At 30.8% G+C, this 23,333-nt stretch overlaps 2 protein-coding genes across 2 annotated transcripts; both read left to right on the forward strand.

Moving 5' to 3' along the window:
* Positions 1–6,067: 6,067 nt before the first annotated feature.
* LOC124936628 (60S ribosomal protein L13-1-like) lies at positions 6,068–7,878 on the forward strand. The gene is made up of 5 exons (XM_047477142.1): positions 6,068–6,204; positions 6,586–6,711; positions 6,816–6,949; positions 7,079–7,237; positions 7,441–7,878. Exons 2-5 carry the CDS (start codon positions 6,603–6,605, stop codon positions 7,660–7,662), a joined length of 624 nt encoding a protein of 207 aa, XP_047333098.1. The 5' UTR covers positions 6,068–6,204; positions 6,586–6,602; the 3' UTR covers positions 7,663–7,878.
* Positions 7,879–20,008: 12,130 nt separating this feature from the next.
* On the forward strand, positions 20,009–22,942 carry LOC124936472 (aluminum-activated malate transporter 4-like). The gene is made up of 6 exons (XM_047476973.1): positions 20,009–20,452; positions 20,540–20,677; positions 20,758–21,021; positions 21,149–21,285; positions 21,377–21,523; positions 22,090–22,942. Exons 1-6 carry the CDS (start codon positions 20,074–20,076, stop codon positions 22,690–22,692), a joined length of 1,668 nt encoding a protein of 555 aa, XP_047332929.1. The 5' UTR covers positions 20,009–20,073; the 3' UTR covers positions 22,693–22,942.
* The last annotated feature ends 391 nt before the right edge of the window (positions 22,943–23,333 follow it).

The raw sequence follows: 23,333 nt of genomic DNA on the forward strand, positions 1-23,333 counted from the left end.
AGAACGACAAAACAAAATCTAGTACAAGTATTTCGTCGTCCGTCTACTCTTTTGTCTTTTGCTCTGCCCTACATCTGTGTTGCTTCCTTCGTGATGTTCAACAAATAACTAATATTCTTGATAGGGCTTACTTACATTAAACCTCACCTTCTCGAACCTCCTAGTCAACATAGTTAATGATCTAATATCTAACGTGTATCTAGCGATGATTCTAGTGCGGATGTGTGGGCCACATGTCCCTACATGTACTTTTTCCAAGATCATTTTGAATTTCGGATTATCTATGCAGACCATGTTTTGACCGTCAAAAGATCATCGGTAAAATTTGTTGTTAATCCAAGCTTAATTGGTGGAATATTGGCTTAACGCCCGTCATTCCTTTGCTCAGAAGTGAGATGGATATTCTCTGTATTCTAAGTCCTTTTGAAGAATATTATACCAGAGTTTAACAGAACTCTCAAATGAAGTTATTGTTCTCTTTTCAAAAGCATGTTGTTGCCTTTGTCAGATTTTGAAGGGTTTGACCTTGATTCCTTCAAGGATTTGAGTCATGGCTATAAGAGTAGCCAAGGAATCCGCAAAAGTGATTTTGAATTATTGGAGCATGAGCAAATGATACGTGATAAAATTTGTTCATCAGTTTGGTCAAATGGGCATGATAGTGTTTTAAATTTTCTCACTTTACTTGACACGTGTCGTTGGCTTGGGATATGACCAAAATAGAGTCACTAATTACTTCTAATTTGGTTACCCCTTTTTTATAGGCCAATTTTAGACCCATGAGGCACGCCTCATATTCGACCTCATTATTGGTGACAGGGTATTCAAGTTTTATGGATATTGGGTTATATGTTCATTTTAAGTCAACTAACAGAATCCCAATTATGTAACCCTATTTTCCAGTAGCTCCGTCAAACATCAATCTTCATGTGTTTGATGTGATACTCATAATCCCATCATCGGGGAATTTGAGTTTGTCTTTTTACTCAACAATGATAGGTTGGTTAGTTGGAATTTTGCAACAACGCTTCATTTGATAGATATATGTATCGTATATGCTATGTCATATTCGGATATCATCATAATTATCCACTTGGCTAGCCTTGGAGATAGAAGAATTCATTGGAATACCCCATGCTAGGTACGGAGTACCCCATGCTATTATCTCGGATAATGGAAGACACTTCCAAGGAAAGGTTTTATCCCTACTTAGAGAGTTTAAGATTGAACATCACAAATCTCTACCCTATCGTCCCCAAACTAACGACGCGGTTGAAGCGACAAACAAGAATGTGATTAGAATCATCAAAAAGATGACCAGAACGTATAAAGATTGGCATGAAAAGCTACCATTTGCCTTATGGGGATATTATACGATTGCTCGAGCATCGACAAATGAAACTCCATTTTCTCTGGTATACGGTATGGACGTCGTACACCCCATTGAGATTGAAATCCTTACACTGAGAGTCCTGTTGGAATATCACGTCGTTGAAGAAGATTGGGTAAAATCTCGATATGACCAGTTGACGCTGATGGAAGACCACAGGTTGGACGCATTATACAAAACTAAAGGTTACTAGAAACGAATGGTCGATACCTTTAATAGAAAGGTCAAGCCTATAAGCCTAAAAGAAGGTGATATGGTGCACAAGTTAACCCGAGAATTGTTAGACCCTAGGGGCAAGTTCCGACCACAATGGGAAGGTCCCTTCCTCATCAAGAAAATCATGATGATGACGAGGCCAACGAAGCTCTATCGGAATGTTCATTTCTAGATTAGAAGAATATAGTCTTCTTATGTTCTTCGACGTTGAATTAGAGTCAAGAATGAGGTAGCAGCTAGATGAAGAATACGAAGCTTATTTCGAGGTGATTTCCGAGTAGGCAAAGTCAGGAGGAATCTCCTTGAGCAACTGTGGCGTCGGGAATCGACGAGCTAGAAGCGGACAACGAGGAAGAAGACGAGTGACTATTTGTTCGTTATTTCCAATTTTCTGAAGTATTAAGGGGTGTTCACTTAGGTCCTCAGACTTTCAAAATTTTAAATTCGGCAGGTAACATTAATTCCGAATTAATATTTTAATTTTGAAATAAATTGGCCCTCCAACTTATGGCCTTGTGCAATTTTAGCACCAAACTTCCAAATTCGAATTTCAATGAATTTGAATCAATTTGACCCTTTAACTATTGTTCACGTCCAATTCGACCATCAAACTTTATATTTGTCCAATTTTGGATATAAAGTTTCAATTTCCATATTTTGAGAAATTTTTTAGGGCTTATTTGGTTACTTTTTTTTTATCAAACAACCTTGTTTCTTCAATTAGAGCCTCTAAATAGTTTAGAATTTTTTTAAAAATTCAATGATGGTTGAAAATATTATGAGGAGTGATAAGGGGAGGGAATTTGAGGGAGGGAATGGGGGAGAGAATAATGTGTCACTACATCGCTGGTTGAAAAAAGGATAAAAAGTGAGGAGAGAAAGAAGAGAGAGAAATTTTATTATTTTTTTGGCTAATCAAATTGCGCCATATCATTCCCTCCCTCAAATTTCCTCTCCCAATCATTTCTCAAATATTATTTTCAACAATAAAAATATTTTTTCATAATTTTTGGGGCTCGTTTGAAAAACGATTTATTTTGAAACGCTCATATCTTGAGCTATATGGCCCAGAAAATTATGAAATTTTTACAGAAGGTTCACAAAATTATTTTTGACCTCACTGAAATTTTTTAAAATTTTCGGAACAATTTCGGGAAAACACAAATTTATCACAGTCATATTAGGAGTCTTGTAACTTCGAAAGTTTCGAATTCGAGTGCAAAGTGTTTCTAAGAATATATTCGACATGCACAAAAACTTTCAATATTTTTCAATCCTTTGGGAAATTCTTGATTTTGGTTATCGCATACCTCGGGGCTTCAATTCCCCTCTTTGATCTTTAATTCATATCCCGATACACTCGTGAAATCTTTTTCGTACAAGGATTCAAAGTTCAGATCAACAAACAAAATTCCAAGCAAATATGTAAAGCGATGAGTTCACATTGTGGTTCACATGTGTGCCCATGGAGAGCATCAAGGCTCCATTATATCTTCTTTTGTCTAGGAAAAACTAAGAAAAGTTCAGAGTCATCTCTAAACTAAACATATGGCATCTTATTAAATAGACTTAAGACATGATAATGGAAACCAAGAGAATTATAATAGCTTGATGTCAACCTTTATAAAAATCTAAACAAAATAATGAATACTCCTTCTAGATTAGATACAAGGCTAGGATATACACAAACAAACAAATTCTAAACATATAATACAAACGTGTAACGTACTTTCAAAAATAAATGGCCAACTACATTCGATTAGAGACTATCCCACGGGATAGGCGCATATGACATAGATGTTACGACCCTTTCCTCGTGTGTAACCAAGCACCAGACCTTTATTTCATGAATAAACTAATTTTCTTTTCTTTAATTTCTTCGTGAAATAAACTAAAGTGACGACTCTTAAAGTCAACCAGATTACTACGTTTCTTCTAAATGTACTAATCTAGAACCTTACGAGCCAATCAAGAAAGGTCTATGATATAGAACTCCACATTGGTTTCTCATCTTAAATAAATAACATAACATCCTATATGGATAGTATTCTTATCTACTTTTTGTGAGATTCAAGAGGAAGATAAGCCACGGGGTTCTATAGCATAACTTTCATACAAAAAAAATATTCTAAAAAGTGCACGGGTCATGTTTACCATTCAAGTTATTCGTTGCGTCCCCTCCGTGGGCGGAGCACTCGAAAGGATATGTAAGACATGTGACCGACCATTTTCGAATCGCACGGACCGCTCTTCAAGACGGGGCATTCGAATGAATAAATCTACTCTTAAGAACAAATCTTCTCATGCTAACACATACAAAACTGAAAAATTAAAAGAACACGGCCTTGTAAAAACATGGCCATGTTCTTCAAATACATATTAATTTAACTATCAATAACATCACTCCATATTGAGTAGGGATGGCAATGGGGCGGTTCGGGGCGGGGAATGCATTTACCGTCCCCGCACCGTTTTAATTTCGGGGAATTTTTTAATACCATCCCCGCCCCGTTCGGTTTTTTTCGGTTTCGGGGAATCCCGCGGGACACCGTTAATAATTATTTTTATTTAAAATAAAATAAAAATTATATAATAAAATTATATAAACAAGTTTTTTAATATAATATATATTATAATATATTAAAATTTATATTATTATAAAGAAATAACATTACTACTCTTATAAAATATAGTGAATAAATAAATATATTGATAATTTAATATATTTAATTATGTTTATGGTGTTCGGGGCAGATTCGGGGTAGATTCGGGGTGAAATCGGGGCGGGGCGGGGCGGGGGACACAAATACCATCCCCGCCCCATTCCCATTCGGTTTCGGGGAAAAACCATCCCAAACGGGGCAATTCGGTTCGGTTTTCGCGGGGCGGTTTCAAATTGCCATCCCTAATATTGAGTATTTGGATGTTAATTTCACTTCCCAAACATGAAATTCTTTATAAAAAATACATTTTCTTAATATGAAAAAAAATACAAGAGCATGGTCTTGCTCTTGTTTTTACAATGCCATGTACTTGTATGTTCTTTAACTTAAACCATGGCCTTGTTTGGTACCTTTTAGTTGACGGACGATTTGTTCAATGTTTATCTTCTCTGGCGTTGTCTCTGTTGCATTCTGAACATCAAAGCTGAAGAAGTTAGGCGTTATCTAAAAATAATTACGACGAAATAATTTGTTGTGTTTGAGTTCACATAATGAATAGATCTAGGGTTTTGAGTTTAGAAACGATTTTTTTCCGGAGAGAGAGTTTAAAGAGAGAGATATGAAATGTCAGAAACGTGCGATAAATGATTTAGAGATTGTTTTTCATTTTTTTCTTCTCCTACACATATGGCAGCCACGTCAGATTCGTGACTTTACTTTCGTTGTCATTTTGTTGCCTGTATCATTTCTCGTGTCCTAATATCTCTCTGGATCCTCTCGTCTCCTAGTCAATTCTCTTTGCCTAGTCCTGAACCTTGTTTACTAAGTGTTTTATTAAATTTAAAAAAAAATATACAAAATAAATAAACCACATTAATACCAATAATAATATATAATTTTCTAACTACATTTTTTGGTTTATTTAATTTGTTAATTATTTATATTTATTATGTTCTCTTTATTTAAATAGTTCATTAATTAATTAATTTAAAAATTAGTTGATACAACACTACTTATATGTTAATTAATTATTTTTTTCCATATATGAATATTTTCATAAATAATTAGTTACCCCGAAATTATTTAAAATTATAAATTTATGGTAAAAATAGTATATAACTAATACAAAATACACATTATTATTATAAAATATTTAAGTTCAATAAACATGGCACATTTTATGTATTTTTAAATTATATCTTAATATTCTTATGATCATAATTGACTACCAATTCTTACAATTTATTTTTTATTGTCTTATTTAAAATTATTATTTATTTATTATAACTTATTTGTATGTATTAATATATTTGACATGATTATTAAAATAATCTAATTAATTTGACATGTTTTTCTTAAAATAATATATTATTAACATTTTTTAATATAATTTTATTATTTCTCAAACAATTTAATTTCAAATGATGGATTACAATAATGGTAAGTTATATATACTATTTAAAATAAAATATTATAGTATAAATTTTAAAAAAGAATTTATTTTAATTTAATATTATTAATCATATAATTATTTAAATAATATATGAGTTAATCATACATAAATAATAATAATAAATTAGTACAAATTAACATTATATTATAAGGAAAATTCTATTCTAGTTATACTAAAATTTTAAATTTTTTTATTAAAATTTATAATTTTATAAATTATTACATATTGTCTTAATCAAATGTAACTGGAAAATGTTACTTAAATAATATATTAGCTTTTTAATATGCATATAGTTCTTGTTGATATACATATCGATTGTTTCATAGGCCTAATTTTCAGATTCATAGACTATGGCCCAATAATAGCTTTAGGGCTATCCTTTTGCCGGCGATATATTGTGATTCAAGTCTCGCCGTTATCTTTCTTTCAATTAGATCATAAGGAGAGTGGAGAAAAAGGGTTCGATTCACCTTCTCTCATTAGTAAGTACTCACTTCTCTCGATTCCTCTGCTCCATTGTTTCAAATATCGATGTTTTCATGATATTCTATACAGTTTGCAGCTTGTTAACTTCTTTGTCCTTAGTTTTATCTAATTGCAACAGTGAAAGCCTATATCTTTTGCCTTAAAGACTCATTCTCCATATCTTATGTTTGTATTATTAGGGTTTTATATTCTATTGTCCTAAAATTTTACTTCAGTGATCTTTAGTTGATTTCTGTTGTAAAACAAAATGTTTATGACTATGGAAATTTTCAACCTTGCTTAGGTATTTTGATGTTTTATAATTTATTTTATAGCTTGTAAAAAGCATCTTCTTTAAGATTATTTGATAGAATCTGCTTATTTTATTGTCTGTGTAGTCTCCTTTAGATAAGTCATGGTTAAACATAACAATGTTGTGCCAAATGGGCACTTCAAGAAGCATTGGCAAAACTATGTCCGGACCTGGTTCAACCAACCAGCCCGTAAGACAAGAAGAAGAACTGGTTAGCATCATCTCAACCTTTAAAATTCGAACATGATTCTTATCATAATTTACTTTGATTTTAATTTGCATGTTTATCATAACTTTCTTTCACTTTATGTTCAGCTAGGCAGATTAAGGCAGTAAAGATTTTCCCTAGACCCACTAATGGGTCACTGCGTCCTATAGTTCATGGCCAGACATTGAAGTACAATATGAAACAAAGACAAGGCCGTGGATTTTCTCTTGAGGAGCTCAAGGTTGTGCATCTCTCTTTTAGTTATGTAAAAAAATGATGAGAATTGTAAAAGATGTTTTACCATATATTTTTAGATGCACTGAGGAAACTATACATTACTGCAGTCTGATTGTTTAATATATCTGAGCAGGCAGCAGGCATTACCAAAAAACTCGCTCCAACCATTGGCATTGCTTTCGATCACCGGAGGAGGAACTCCTCCCTTGAGGGTCTTCAAGCTAATGTTCAGAGGTTGAAGACATACAAGGCCAAGTTGGTTGTGTATCCAAGACGCACCCGCAAATTCAAGGTAATTAATAATGTTGGTTGATTGTAATAGAAACATGAATATGAGAACGAAGGGAAAATAAGAACTCTTAGCAAGTTAAAGGGCAATTGAATTAGTGGTGGAAGATATAATCCTCATAGGGCATAAACCATAAAACTCTTTCCCTCGCATCCTTATATTATTTGAGTTATATGATAATATGATAGTATCTGGTTTTTTTTCAGGCGGGTGATTCAGCTCCTGAGGAGTTGGCAACAGCTACTCAAGTACAAGGCCTTTACATGCCTATTGTTCATGTTAAACCATCGGTTGAGTTTGTTAAGGTGACGGAGGAGATGAAGGCGTTCAAGGCCTTTGATAAACTGCGTTTGGAGCACACTAACAAACGTTACATTGGTGCCAGGTTGAAGAGAGCAGCAGAAGCTGAAAAAGAAGAAAAGAAATAAATAGGCTGAATTTTGTTACTTCATCTCATCCTGAGCTTCATAGTTATAGTTGATTTTTAATATATTTTGTGGTATTAGTGATTTCTTTTTGACATTCTTCTAAGTATGATGATGACTGAGCATAATTTTTTTATTTTTTTTAAACATTTGTACTTGCCTATATGTGTTTTTGTTGATTTAGGGCTTGTTTGATTTTGAGTTTTTAGAATTTTTACCTAAAATTTAATAACATTTTATTCATTTAAAATATTAAAATACCTCTTATTTAACATATTTTTTTTATGTTATCTATTATAAGGGTTGAATATCATTGGTGTTGTTTCTAAAAAAAACATTATCAAGTTAAAACAAAGTGTTCAATATTCTATTACCACCACCCACGAGGAAGACATGGTGGGGGTGGATCCCTTAGTTTTGTTTACCAAGATTATTTGGTGTCTATCAAATTGTTCTATAGCCTATATCGACTTATAACAAGGGAACAAATTAGCAAGTACAACACAATTTCGAGTACATATTGTGTTATGCTCAATTGAGGAAGAATCGATAACTCATTTGTTCGTTGATTGCCCTTTATGAGTAAAATATGGAAATGGTTTGTTAGAACTATGAGTTTACTGAATTTTCTCTTGTATTGAAATCAAATTAAGGAATTGGTGCTTGAAAAGGCAAGGAATAATATTGTTTGTGATGGTCAAACTCTTATCCACACATGAACATGAAGACAAATTCTCATAATTGTTTGCGAGCTATGTCAAAATGAGACATTATATTTGAAGAAGTTACTAACTTGTGTTTGTATAAGGCGGGATAGTTGATTTGTGTTGTTTTGTATTAATTTGTTGGATAACTCATGTTTGTTTCAAAATTGGGACAAATGATGGTTTTGTCCTAATTTTAAAATTCATGTGTTTTTTTTTTTTTTCATAAATGATTATAAGTCATTTCTAAAAAAGTGGATAGAATATCATTGAATTTTAAAAATTAATTTAACAATAAATTAAATAAAACAATTTTTTTTTTCAAAACTCAGATAAAAAGACTTAATTTCAAACAAGTTCTTAACTTATATAATATTAGGACTTTTTCAGTCAAATTGCTTATTTAAAGTCCAACTTCGTTTGGTTTTATAAATTGGGACTCAAATTTTGAAATAATTAAAAAACTAGTTTAAAAATAAATTAAGAAACAATTTTTTTGTTCAAAACTTATAAAATGACAAAAATCAAACAAGTTCTTAACTTATATAATATTATGATTTTTTAGGTTCAATTGCTTACTTGAATCACAACTTGAATCGTTTTATATTAGACTACTTTGAATTGTGCTTTATGGGATTTAAAATATCATACTTTGAATTATGCTTTATGGGATTTAAAATATCATAATTTTAATTGATTGAGGTTTTCAATCATACATGTCAATTTTCTTAGTTTAAATTAATATTTTCATTTTCTTAACTAATTTAAGAAATTTATAAAAACAACAATTATCTTTTTATTTTTATTTTTCAATTATTCTTCCCTCAACATTCTTTAAAATATTCCAATGAATTTGATAGTTTGAAAAATACAATGTCTTGAAAAAACTACTCAACTTAAAATATTAATACATCCAAATTAGTAATTGATACAAATTTACGTTGTTTTACAAAAATAAATAAATACCAATTTTGCAACCCCAGAAAATTCCTTGTCCCGAATAAACTCGAGGCTCGAGAGATTTCAACATCGGTTTGCGTGTCAAAATATTTTAATAAAATATTATTTTAAAAGATTTATACGAAAGTATATTTTGACATTTTAAAATTAATTACAATAATAATTATTTTTTAAGATCAATTTTAAATAATTTTTTATTTAAATAATCAAATTACAATTTAATTAAAAGAAATCTGTGTTTTTAAATTAATTAAAAATAATTAATTTAAAAGATTATTTATTTGATAAAAGAGTCGCAAATTGATTTCCATTTAAAATTCATAAAAAAAATTATATACTCATATGAACGTATATATGACTAAATATTCTTTTAAGTTCGGTGTTTGGTGATACTCAGGAAAGGACTTCACATTATATCCTTCATACTCATTAAAAAAATGTCACGTCACTACTTTATAAAATATTGGCTTTTGAAAATTTGATTTTATTACATTTTATTTGACTAATAATTTTTTAAGTCCTAAAATGCACAACTTTTTCATGTATTTAAAATTGTAAAATAAAATTTAAATGCTGGTACATGTAGTTGATGACAATAATTATCGAGAAGAATACCTGAAAAATATTAGTTTAAGACGTTAGAATTTTAAAAAATAAATTCAAACCGGTCCTTATCAAAATAATTTTTATGAAAATATTATGAAAAATATTTTGATTTTTTATGTATTTTAAAAAATTGTTTGGGACTTCTAATTTAAAAAAATAATTTTTAAAATAAAAGTTCAAATAAACATGCCCTTAGACTGGTCCTCTCGGTCAAGGGTGTCGATCCCTCGATCGCAGGCTAAAACCCCATGGTCGCGAGCCCTACACTCTCGGGTCGGATGTGAGAAGTCCCCGGTCGAGGCTAGGATTCCTCAGTCGGGTGTAGGGGAGTTCTCGGTCGAGGCTAAGATTCCTCGGTTGGGTGCGAGGGATCCTCTATCGAGACTAGGATTCCTCGATCGAGTGTAGAAGATCCTTGGTCGGGTATAGAGGAGTTCTCGGTCAAGGCTAAAATTCCTCGGTCAGAAACCATGTCGGGTTTATTTTCTCGGTCGAAAATCAAGCCCAAGCTAAAAATCCCTTGGTTGGGTGCGGGGTTTCTCGGTTGAGTACAGGGAAGAGTTCGATTTTCTTAGTAAAAAATTAAACCCAGACAAAACCCTCGGTCGGACACAAAGAACACCAAACTACAAGTTTGGTGATTTTGATTGGAGCCTCTATTCTTCAATTTGAAGGGATGGGGAGCTTCGTCTATCCTCAAGGATCATTTATAGCATCATCCCATACATCATTTGATCAGGATGATGTCCTATTCAAATCGAATAATTTTCAAGCAAAATCGAGATTTCGATTTTTAGGGATTAATAGAGTGTAAGGAGTTTGCCAATAGTTTCATTATACCTCATGTGATCAAATGGAACCAAAACAAGAACATTGACGTTCGTTTTATCGATTCAAAAACTTTTTTTTTAATTTTTGAAAATCTTGAATTTTAATTAAATATGCTTAAAACAGATTGGAATTGATCCAAAACCATTGCTAACATCATTTAGAAGATTTAAAAAAAAAATTCAAACTATAATTCGAGAGCTAAAGCTCAAGAATAAAAACGCAAATTTAAAATTAAATTAGGGTATTTTCAATTTAGCTTGATTCACTTTAATAAAGTTCAACATAAAGTTTAGAAATGATTTTATGATTATTTTCATATTAAGAAATTGAACAATCAAGCAATAATCAAGACTAAATGAACTGAAATATGATAATATCAATTTGAATTCATAATTGAATTATAACATGAATGAAAGCTTACAATGAGTTGGAGAACACTCCTGAAATATTTTAGAAGTTTTGTGATTAACTATAACCGAGCTTTAAAGCCTTATACAAAATTTTCAAAAAATAACATGAAAATTTAATGGCGGATTTTGTATAATGCAGATTGAGGGTTTATGATTCTGATCCCTACCTTCAGTTTCCCTAAGGAGAGCTATTTATAGCCTCCTTAAGTCGGTTAATCGATCAAGTGGATCGAATTTCAGATAAAAGACTATTAATTACTTTTGTCTATATTCGATTGTTCTTATCGAATTATGGCATTGTTGCCTTTATACTTGTAGGTGAAATGATTACCATTTTAGGGTGATAATTTCAGCATTTGAATCACTACCTTTGATTGAGTATCGGTCGAGTTCCACTTTAAAAAAATCAAAAGTTTTGGCCGATCATCAATCCTATTCGTCGTGAGAAAAAAGACAACCTAGGCTTGAAACTTCGTAGTTTCGTGCTAAAATGCGAAAGCATGTGCGTTCTGTCAACTCTTTGGCGCGTCAGGACGTTCCGTCAGCGTTCGGGCTAATGACGCTAAGGCACGCGTTAGTTGATCCGCTGCTACATGAACGCACATCTCTTCCATCACAGCGGGCAACGCGGCTCGCTGTTAGGTGTTTGATGAGGCATGGACGCATATATGCAGTTGTGCTGTCTGCTGCACTATATTCTCCCGATTTCGGCTATAGCATATCACAATACTTTTTCAGTCTCAGGGCTTGTTTGAAATTAATTTTTCTTTCATCCTTTTGACCTTGTTTTCAACTTAAAAATATTTTAAATAGACATAATATTTATTTCGCCTATTTTTATATTTTTTTTAGTCATTATAAATAGTAAATTTGAATAAAATGGATACAACATTTATCCTAAATTATTTATTTTAATTTGTTTTGACACCTTTAAAATTAATTTGAGATAAAATGAATATTAAATTTATCTCAAATTATTTTATTTATTTCTCTTAGCCTTTATTTTAATTAATTGGAATTTAATTACTATAATAATTATTCAAATTAATTATTTAATCATGTTTTTGGCCTTAATTTTAATTATTTTGAATTTATTTATTCAAAGTAATTATTTTAATATTTATAAATTGGGTAGGTAAATTTTTTGTGCTTACATATTTATATTCAAATTTTAAACATATTTATAGTTTTTATAATTTGATGCAAAATTTTTTATGATATAAAGTTATATTATATAAGCTTATTAATTTATATATAAATTTTTATATTTTCTCTCATTAAATATATATATATATATATTATCTTTAATTATTAATTTTTATATTTATATCCATAATTACTACATCTTTTTGAAACGCTAATTATCCGAAGTTGGTTACGAATGTGGACCCGGTGGTCAAGAATGACGGAAAAAGATGCATGTGCGTGGACTATCGGGACCTCAATAAGGAGAGTCCTAAAGACAGTTTCTCACTCCCACATATCGATGTGTTGGTAGATCACGCCATCGATAATCAATTACTCTCATTCATGGATGGATTCTTCGGTTACCATCATATATTTATGGCTCGAAAGATAAAGAGGAAACCACGTTTATCACGAAGGTGATGACATTCTATTATTGTGTTATGTATTTCTATCTAAAGAACGTCGGTGCTACGTATTAGAGTGAATCTACCATGATCCTCCACAAGATGATCCATAAAGAAGTCAAAGTATACGTGGATGACATGATCGTTAAGTCCAAAGATCACGAAAGTCACATTTAGAATCTCGAAAAGTTCTTACATCAGATCAGACAGTATCAATTATTCCTTAATACCAATAACTGTACGTTTGGGGGTAACCGTGAGGAAAATGTTGGATCTTTTGATTACACAAAGAGGAATCGAGGTGGATCCGAGCAATATCGAGGCAATCACTTTTATGTCGGCTCCACAAAACGAGAGACATGTTTGGGGATTCTTAGGAAAAATCCAATACATTAGACGTTTCATCAACAAGTTGACCACGACATGTGACCCTTTATTCAAACTTCTCTGGAAGTACTAGAAGTTCAAATGGAATGATATTTATCAACAAGCTTTTAAAAAAATAAAGGATTACCTCAAATCACTTCTGATTTTTATGTAACCAAGACTGGTCAATGCCATGGGAAACTTGTTAACCCAAGAGATTAAAGAGAAAGTAGAAATGGTCGTGTACTATGTAAGCAAACAAATGACTGTTTGTGAGCTACGATATTCCTCGGTCAAAAAGGTATTTTGTGATTTAGCGTGGGTCATTAAGAGACTATGACACTATATGTAGGCTCATCCGATCAAGTTGGTCTTAAGGTTGGATTCAATTAAATTCATATTTCAATGCATGTTGTTATCATTAATATTGATGAAGCAGATGATTATTTAAGAATACAACATCACGTACATTGTTCAAAAGTCGATCAAGGGTAATGTAGTGGTAGACTTTCTAGAAAATCAACCTATTAAGGTAGATGTCTTTTCCGGATGACGAGTGCATGAATACTAAAGCTTTTTTCAGAGTTTTATGTTTGATGGAGCTTCCAAGAAGCAATGTTATGGAATCAGAGTATTACTTATTCATCCAATGGGAATGTATAACCTGATATGATATCAGTCAAACTTGATTATCCGATCACGTATGATGATGCCTCATACAAGTCTTGTTTATCGGGAAGTTGGCATACGAGAAAGGGGCGAATGTTTAGAGGTAATCGTTAACTCCAATTTTGTAATTACTTAAGAAAGTGTGGATTGACAAGTGAAGTGTGATAACTGAAGTCATAACATGAATATTTGATTAAGTTAGTAGCCAAGTTCCAGAAGGTGATGTTCACTCACGCGCCTCGAAGTTAAAACCAATTTGCCAATACTTTATCTACGTTGGTCGTGATGACACAAATTCTAAATAAAACCGCTTAAAATAAAAAATAAATAGTAGAGAGACTTTGGAAAAAAAAGGGTAGTTATCGCTACTGAAATATTCTACAAGCCTTAGTTCAAACCTCTCCAAAAGTACATTGAATACAAAAATATCCGGCTCATTTTTTGAAAAAGGAAAAGAAGACACTACACTAGTATCCAAACAAATTATGTGATGATGGCATGGAAGCTCTACTAGAGAGCGTTCAAATGTCATAATTTGTTATGTGTGGATTAGGACGACTCAACAATAATCACGAACGAGGTACATGTCGATACGTGTGGGTCCTATATGAACAAAATTTCCTTAGCCAAGAAAATTTTCCATTTCGGATATTATTGGCAAAACATGGAACATGAATGTGTGATGTATTAAAGAAATACCATTAGTGTCAAATCTATGAAAACTTACAACACACTCCGGCATTGCTTTTATACAACATGACATCTTCATGGCCTTTTTTACTTGGGCATAGACATCAGTGGGAAAATCTTTCCTCATGCGTCAAACCATTATGAGTTCATTCTAGTGGCCATTGATTATTTTACGAAGTGGGTAGATGCGACTTCTTATAAAGTTCTAAAATCATTGCATGTACCCAAATTCATATGGAATAACATCATTGATCGATATGGGGTACCTCATTTTATGATTTCGGATAACGAGCAACACTTACAAAGAGTGGTTCTAAAAGTCCTCGAAGAGTTCAAAATCGAACATCATAAGTTGTCACCTTACTGACCATAGACTAATGGGGAAGTTAAAGTTGCCAAAAAGATCAACATAACTATCATTTGAAAGACGACTAACACATATCAAGATTGGCATAAGAAACTATCATATGCTTTTTCGGGTTATAATACAACTACTAGAACATCCACGAGAGAGACTCCATTTTCACTAGTATACGATGTGGATGTAGTCTAACCTATTGAGATAGAGTTTCCAACACTAAGGGTGCTTTTAGAAAGCCATATCCTAGAGGAAGAAGGATCAAATAATGAGATTTGGTTCTTAGAAACACCCGAGAGATTGTGGATTATTGAGGTGAGTTCCAACCTTATTGGGAAAGGCCTTATATCATTAAGAGATTCATTTTGGGAGGAGCCACTCGACTGGCCAGCATAGATAAAGAAGAACTTTTGGCAGCGTATAACCTAGACACCCTCAAAGTGTAATACGCATAGTTGAACTCAAAAGGGATGTGATGTGGATGTACTTTGGGATCGATAACGGGAATAGACATTTTCACTTTGAAGGGTCATTCATTGTAAACAAAAATAAAACTAAAAAAGTAAAACAAAAAAAAAAAGTGTTTTCCAAGTTCATGAACTACGTTCGACTTAATTCTCCTCCGAATGAGATAAGTAGGCATCTTATTCATAGGTTCAATCCAAATTATACATAATCTATTTTCAAATTGTGAAAAATATAATAATGTGATCCCTCTTTCGAACATGCAAAAACAATATGAAACAAGTAGGGTCAAGAGAAAATCTTGTTTACACTACGATAGTCGATAGGATCTGGACTCTTTGAAAATAAATAGGAAAAAAATTTATGATTGTTCTTGTCCTCGTGTATTTTGATTACTAAGAAAGAGATTAAAATCCGAGGAAAACAATTCAATAATAATCTAGGATAGATTAAAAACCACATGTCTAAGGGGATTGTTCACTTCTATAATTTTTTTGTGTCAAAATCTAGAACGATTAAAAACTCAAACGTTTTGACAAAGAGAGAGAGACAACTTTTAATAATAGTGGTTGAAACATTAAAATCATCACTTATTGTTCACCTAGACCTAATCTTGATTACGAAAGTAAGAACGCAAGTAAGGATGGCGATGGGACGGTTCAGAGCGGGGAATGTATTACCATCCTTGTCCCGTTTTTACTTTATGAATTTTTTACTATCATCCCTGCACCATTCGGTTTCGAAGAATCCCCGCGGGGCACTGTTTATGTCATATTCTCTAAAATAATATTTTATTAAATAATAAAATTATATGAATTTAATATAATGTATATTGTAATATATTGAAAATTTATATTATTATAAAGAAATAAACTTAAATCTCTTATAAAATATAATGAATAAATAAATATATTTGTAATTTTATATATTTAATTTTGTTTATAGTATTCGAGGTGGAATCGATGTGAAATCTAAGGAATGGTCCATCATTTTCAGATTTTTTATTCATGACATTTTTAGATCTCCAAGTGTACCATCAATTAAGTATGGAAAGAAATTTTATCATTAGGTTGTCTAGAATATCTTTCACTGTCTTATGTGATTTACCTTGAATGTTTGATTCACTTAGCTCGAGTAGACATTGAGATTATTTTTCCATGATCATCGTTCTTGAGTTTAAACTTTCATCGTGGTCTTGAGACTTAGAGCCATTGCTTATGATCAAGAGATCATGTCCTAATTTTGTGTTCAAGTCTTCCGTAATTTATCTTGAATGTTTGACTCACTAGCTTGAGTAAATGTTGGGATTCATTTCCACAAGAATCATTTTGGAGTCTAAGTTATCATTTTAAGTTGATTTGATTTATACTATTTTTATTTAATAAGTCTAAATTTTAATTATAAATAGGGTGTAAAATTAGATTATATACGATAATGAAATTTATTTTTAATTTTATTTTTTAATAATTAAATATTATTATTTTTAATTAAATAAATAAAAATATATTTTAAATTATAAATACTATATTAAATATAAATTAATATATCAATCAAAATATAAATTATAAACATTTTTCATTATTTCTCCATTTTTCAACTAGATTCAAATATAACTTTAACTCCAGCTTTAAGGACACTTTCAAAAGGGCCAAATATTATTTCAAAGCTTGTAACTCTTCATTTTTATGTGGTCTCAAAATGACTTTATATTTAAATGCTTGTGTTATTTATTTGATTAGTTCAATATTTGTACTATTTAAATTATAAAAATTTGACAAGTTCTAAATTCTAACTATATTAATACAAATTTATTTTTTATGAAAAGTATGAATTTTTATTTTAAATAATAATAATTTATATATATTATTAATAAATTGTTTTTTAGCATTAATAAAATTAAGAAGATTGTAAATTTGATTAGAATAAAAATAAATAAATAAAATAAAAAATAAATTTAAATGTTAGAACTAAGAAGGTGGTAAAACATATATATATATATATATATATATATATATATATATATATATATAATGAATTAAAAGAACAAATATTATCTATCTCAACTTTTGCGCACTCTTGATTTATAGTTTATAATTTAAAACCTTTTGATTTATATTTGATATTATATATTTGTAGTTTTATTTATTAAATTTGTAAAATTAGTCTCATGACTCAAATAATTTATATTTGTAATAATTTTTCGTGTTTTTTCATTATATATGAGATGAATTATTTTTTACAAAAATATATTATTAAATTGTAAATCTGTATATTTAAATATGGACAGTTGACCAAAGAACATGGTCCCCACTCAATCACATAATTCATCTGCATTACCACTTAACAGAACGTGTTTATACTACTTAAGATATGACACGACATCTACATAAGCTAGGCTTTGTTTGATGTAATTATTTGTGATTATTTTAAATAATTAATTCTAATATTAAAATATTATTATTACTATTATTTTTCTTAATATTTTAAAATATAAAAAAAATATTATTATTTTATCTAAGTAATTTATTTTTACACAAAACATGACTTCTTTTATTTTCTTTTTAGAATAAGCCAAGATCTCAAAACAAGATTTAGTCTTAAGAAAATTATGACCAAATAACTTTAGACTGGTTTATGAATTTGACAAATTGTTTTAAATAATATCTTATATTTTAAATATTTAAAACAATGACTATAACAACTTCATAGTCATCATGATTTACTGCTTCAATTATGTTAAAATGGAATATATATATATATATTATAATTTATTAAAAAATCAGTATGATTAATTCTATACATTAAAATACCATATTAAAGAGGTTTACTATCATATTTAATTATTATTTATCGTTCCTATATAAGCTCAATTAAAAAAAAAATAAAACATGCATTTCTCTGGTTCAATTTTTATTTGAGTCCTGATAAGAGTTAGATACTAACTCTAAATTTTTTAGTTCGAGATCGTCAACGACAAGTTCTGCGTATGATTAAATGGTTAAGCTACATATTTAATTCGTTGTTCCATTTTTTTATTTAAAAATATTTTATGTTGAAATAGGGATTATAATAGTATAATAATGCTAATTTAAAAAAATTTAATTAAAAAAAAATTGTACTCGTTCGGATTTTAAAAATAAGGAAAAGAGTAAAAATATATATTTAAGTTTCAACCCCTCTTTTACCATAGCGGCAATAAGAGGTGAATATTAACTCTAAATTTTTAGGTTCGGGTCCGTCAGACAGCAAGTTATGTGTCTGATTAAATAGTGAAGCGTGTTTGCGGGCTATATATAAAAAGTTTTAAATCAATTATAATTTTGAATTAAGTTATATTGATTATTTGTGTAAATATAAATTTGAACATAATAGATTATCTTAGTATTATAACACCATATATCTTGTCTTTTATATCATAGGTAAAATATATTAAATATATATGACAAATTTGATAAATTTTAATAGTTAAAAAGATGATTTTGTCGAGTATAAACTTGTATTAGAGGTTTGTCTAAATATAGAATTTAGAAAAATTATTTAGATTATATAATTTTCAAACTTATACTCATTTAACCCCTAACTTATTTAGGGATATTAAATCTTAATCTTTAACTTTAATAAAAAAAATTATTCAATTATTTTTTTTTTATTAAAATGAATTTATAGTATATTTTTTATTTTTTAATATAAACAAATATTTCTCACTCAAAATTATTTAAATTTAAATAAATTTGTATATCAAATATTATTTTATTTAATATTATAAAATATTTTAAAAATAAATTAGTTCATACATAATTTAAATTGAACTAAAAATTAAAAATTATATACATTTTAAATTATATATATATAAATATACCAATAATAATAAATAGAGAAATTATAGAAAAATAAATTTAAGGAGATAAGGATGTTGCACGCAAAAACAAAAGAAAACAAGTGTGAGTAGAAGGAAAAAAAATATATAATATAATTTTTATTTTTTTTTTGACCAGATTACCTTCCTTCCTAAGAATTTTTATCATTTCCTTTTTTCTTTTATTATGTGAATATCTATTTTTAGACCGGCCGGAAATAGCATTCAACCGGCCTGATTCAGTTTTAGAATCTCATTTTTGACCGCCGTCTCTTTCACTTTCCGTCTATAATCGTGGCCGTGATTGGCCAACATCATTAATCGATCTCATAAAAAATATTAAAAAAAATGAGAAACTCTAACCATCAATCAATCCATTTAAAGTAAGTTGAGGGAGAGGTTTTAAGAATTGATAATATTAGAAAGGATTTTAAGAGTTTATTGGTTTTATTAAAAAATATATTTGATTTTTTTTTTAAATGTTTAGTTTTAATTTAAAGAATTTGGGTTTTTTTATAAATGATTTTTAATATTTAATAGTAAAATAAATTTTACTTTTCTTTTTTAAATTAAGGATATTTTAATCATTAATTATTAATAAAAGATTGAATGATGTTAAATTTAGAAAAAAATCTATAAAGTGCTAACATTAATGTATTTAAATTTTGATATTACTATTTGATACTTTTGGATAAATACAGGTCCCAAAATAAAGGTTTGACTAAAAATGTGTAGACATGTATGTATGTATATATAAATATCTTGTTTGATCTTAGTTAAAAGAAGCTGTGTCCTTCACTATTTCTACTGGGTCCTCCCTTTCCCCCTTATTTCTCTCTTGGTAGCAGACCCGGAACTTTGTGATTGGTTCTTCAAGACTATTAAGCAGAAGAAGAGATACAAATTAATGGCTGGAAACAATAATAATATCGGTGGATCTTTGAGGCAAAGTTTTTTGAGGCAGAGTTTTTTTACGAGGAAGGAATTCTCAGAGCTCGGAATCGGAGCCCAAGCTGCCGGTCATCAGAATGACCCACTTCCCACCGGATGCTTCGGATCCCTCCGCCGGAATCTTGACGATTTCTGGAACAATGTTCGAGAGGCTTCCATTAAAGCCTATGAAATGGGTCGGTCCGATCCTAGAAAAGTCATCTTTGCTGCTAAAATGGGTTTGGCTCTCGCCTTCGTTTCAATCCTTGTATTCTTCAAGGAGGGTCTCAGTTTCATCGGCCAGAATTCAATCTGGGCAATCCTTACAGTCGTTGTTGTATTTGAATTCAGCATCGGTATGATTAAATTTGAATTTTAATGTCTTCTTTCAATCTGTTTTGATTATGGGTTAAAACCTTAATTAGTTTTATTATGTTAATCAGGAGCAACGTTTAGTAAAGGATTAAATCGTGCTCTTGGGACATTTTCTGCCGGAGCACTTGCTCTTGGCATTGCTCAACTGTCTGTTTTAGCTGGAAAATTTGAAGAAGTTATCATTATCATAAGCATATTTATAGCAGGTACAGTAACTACATTCTGTTTTAAATTTCTCCACATTCATTCATCCATGTTTGAAATCTTTCGTCTTGTTCTGTTTTAGGGTTTATTTCTAGCTATTTGAAACTGTATCCTGCCATGAAGCAATATGAATATGGATTCAGGGTCTTCCTGTTGACTTATTGTCTTGTACTAGTCTCTGGAACATCACATTTTTTCAGAACCGCAATCAGCAGATTGCTGTTAATTGCGATTGGGGCTGCCATTTGTTTAGTTATTAATATATGCATTTACCCAATTTGGGCTGGGGAGGATTTGCACAAACTTGTCGCCAAAAACTTCACCGGTGTTGCCACGTCCTTGGAAGGTACAACTTTTTCTGCTGCTGCCTGGTTTATATCAATTTAGTCTCAAATCAATCAAAATACTAAAATATCATCTATTTCGTGGACCCAAGATGGAACAAGGCCTAATTCAGTCGCGTCTTCTTGTAGGTTGTGTCAATGGGTATTTGGATTGTATGGAGTACACAAGAATTCCTTCAAAAATTCTTACCTACCAGGCTTCTGATGATCTTATGTATAGTGGATATAGATCTGCTGTTCAATCTACAAGTCAAGAGGATGCTCTGGTATATCTTTTTTTAATGTTCACTCTAAAACACAGCCTCTTGGTGCTAAAAATGAATAAAAAATTTAATCATCGATTGCCTGGTTGTTCAGTTGAGCTTTGCTGTGTGGGAACCGCCTCATGGGCGCTACAATATGTTCAATTATCCTTGGGACTCATATGTCAAAGTTAGTGGCGCACTGAGACATTGCGCGTTTATGATCATGGCTATGCATGGATGCATTCTTTCAGAAATTCAGGTATTTTAGACATTGATTTTGGTCTTCACTAATTTTGTTGTTGAGGCTGTTTGGTGATTAATTAGTCCAAATTGTATTAATTTTGTAAGTGTTTTTTGTCATCAACTTTAACTTTTCTACCTAACTTTTCAATTTATGTCTCTGATTATATCTTTAAATAGAAACCTCTCTTTCACTAACAAAAACTAACTGAATGATTAAATTTTTCATGAGACATGATATTTCTCAAAACCCTTTCGAGATTTGCGCTTTGATAACCGGATAACCTGTAATCCCATCTTCATCAATTAAATCATTTATCTCACCAACTAAAATACCCTTATTCAATTATATTGTTTATATTATCTCTTTTGTAAATTAAAAAACCACCTAAATTTGTCTTTTCACCAACAATTCAAAAGTCTTATTTGACAATACTCAAAACAAAATATTGATGATCTCATATCCATTTTTTAAGAAAACACTTCTTCAAACAACCCGACCAGTATGAAGAACACGACTATTGTAATAGGATTCTTGCTTTGTCTTCATGAGCATGAATTTCACTGAAAAATAATGTTTTGCAGGCCCCACAAGATTTAAGGAGGATCTTTCTGAATCAGATGCAGAAAGTTGGTATTGAGGGGGCGAAAGTGCTGCGTGAACTTGGGAGTAAAGTAGAGAAGATGGAAAAACTAAGCCCTGCTGGAGATCTTCTTAACGAAGTACATAAAGCCGCAGAGGAGCTCCAAATGATTGTAGATGAAAAATCGTACCTTCTTGTCAATGCTACAACTTGGGAAGGTGTTAAGGGTTCCAAGGAATTCGATCAAGATCCCAATGCCCTTAATGAAAATAGACAGCCCATAATCCATTCCCTTAGTCAATTAGCACTCAATCTTCGTTCGACCTCACAACTAAGGCCAAACATAAGCACTTACCAATCTTTTCTTCAAATGGATTCTTCGGAGGATATGTTAAACAAACAGATGCATTGGCCTTCGCGTTTATCGATTCTCGGGGAAACTATACTTAATGTGAGGGAAGTGAGGACGTATGAAAGTGCAAGCGCGTTGTCGTTAGCAACTTTTACATCATTGTTGATAGAATTTGTGGCGAGACTTCAAAATCTTGTGAATGCGTTTGAAGAGCTAAGTCAAAAGGCGAAGTTTAATGAGCCATCTGCGTGAAAAGGGGGAAATCCATCATCTTGATTTCCTCAATTGTGCTCTGTGTGATTCGTTGAAAGAACTTTGTTTTGTTTAATTGTGGAGGCAAATGCTTCAGGTTGGGTGGCTGACAGTAAATGATGCGGATCAATCAGAGGGGCTTCATTATAATTGGTTTAATGGCAGTTGGGGGAATAAATTATACATTGAACTCTTTCTTTGCTTTATTTATTTATTTATAAGGTATAAGATTCAATACCCTCTTATTATCTTCCACAACACCAAGTTAACCAGTCAACATTAGAGAGTTTAACCAAACGAATCCATACGTGCTCCTAATGCCGTCGGATTCATATGATGAGTTATCCATAAAGGTTTAACAATGATATGATTGGTAGGATCAGAATAAGAATTAATATCCGTCGTTACTCATACGATGAGTTGTTGAGGTTTAACAATGATATGATTGTTAGGACCAGAACAAGAATTAATATTGGTCGTTATTAAAATCTCAATAGCAAAGTTTATTTGATGTTATCTATAATGCACTACTCAATTTATACCGAGACAATCTAAATACACATGTCAATCTTTAAATTTATTTTTCTCGCAACTAACTTATCAACTATCAACTAAGTATAGTTGATAATTTTAAGAAAAAA

This window comes from Impatiens glandulifera, chromosome 4 (assembly GCF_907164915.1).
Source record: "Impatiens glandulifera chromosome 4, dImpGla2.1, whole genome shotgun sequence".
NCBI classification, from domain to species: domain Eukaryota; kingdom Viridiplantae; phylum Streptophyta; class Magnoliopsida; order Ericales; family Balsaminaceae; genus Impatiens; species Impatiens glandulifera.

Excerpts from the sequence above, each read along its gene's own strand:
- LOC124936472 (XM_047476973.1), top strand. The coding sequence starts at position 20,074 with ATGGCTGGAAACAATAATAATATCGGTGGATCTTTGAGGCAAAGTTTT. Across the intron at positions 21,286-21,376 it reads CAAGTCAAGAGGATGCTCTG|TTGAGCTTTGCTGTGTGGGA; the intron begins GTATATCTTTTT and ends CTGGTTGTTCAG. Across the intron at positions 21,524-22,089 it reads GCATTCTTTCAGAAATTCAG|GCCCCACAAGATTTAAGGAG; the intron begins GTATTTTAGACA and ends AATGTTTTGCAG.
- LOC124936628 (XM_047477142.1), top strand. The coding sequence starts at position 6,603 with ATGGTTAAACATAACAATGTTGTGCCAAATGGGCACTTCAAGAAGCAT. Across the intron at positions 6,712-6,815 it reads TAAGACAAGAAGAAGAACTG|CTAGGCAGATTAAGGCAGTA; the intron begins GTTAGCATCATC and ends CTTTATGTTCAG. Across the intron at positions 6,950-7,078 it reads TTTCTCTTGAGGAGCTCAAG|GCAGCAGGCATTACCAAAAA; the intron begins GTTGTGCATCTC and ends ATATCTGAGCAG.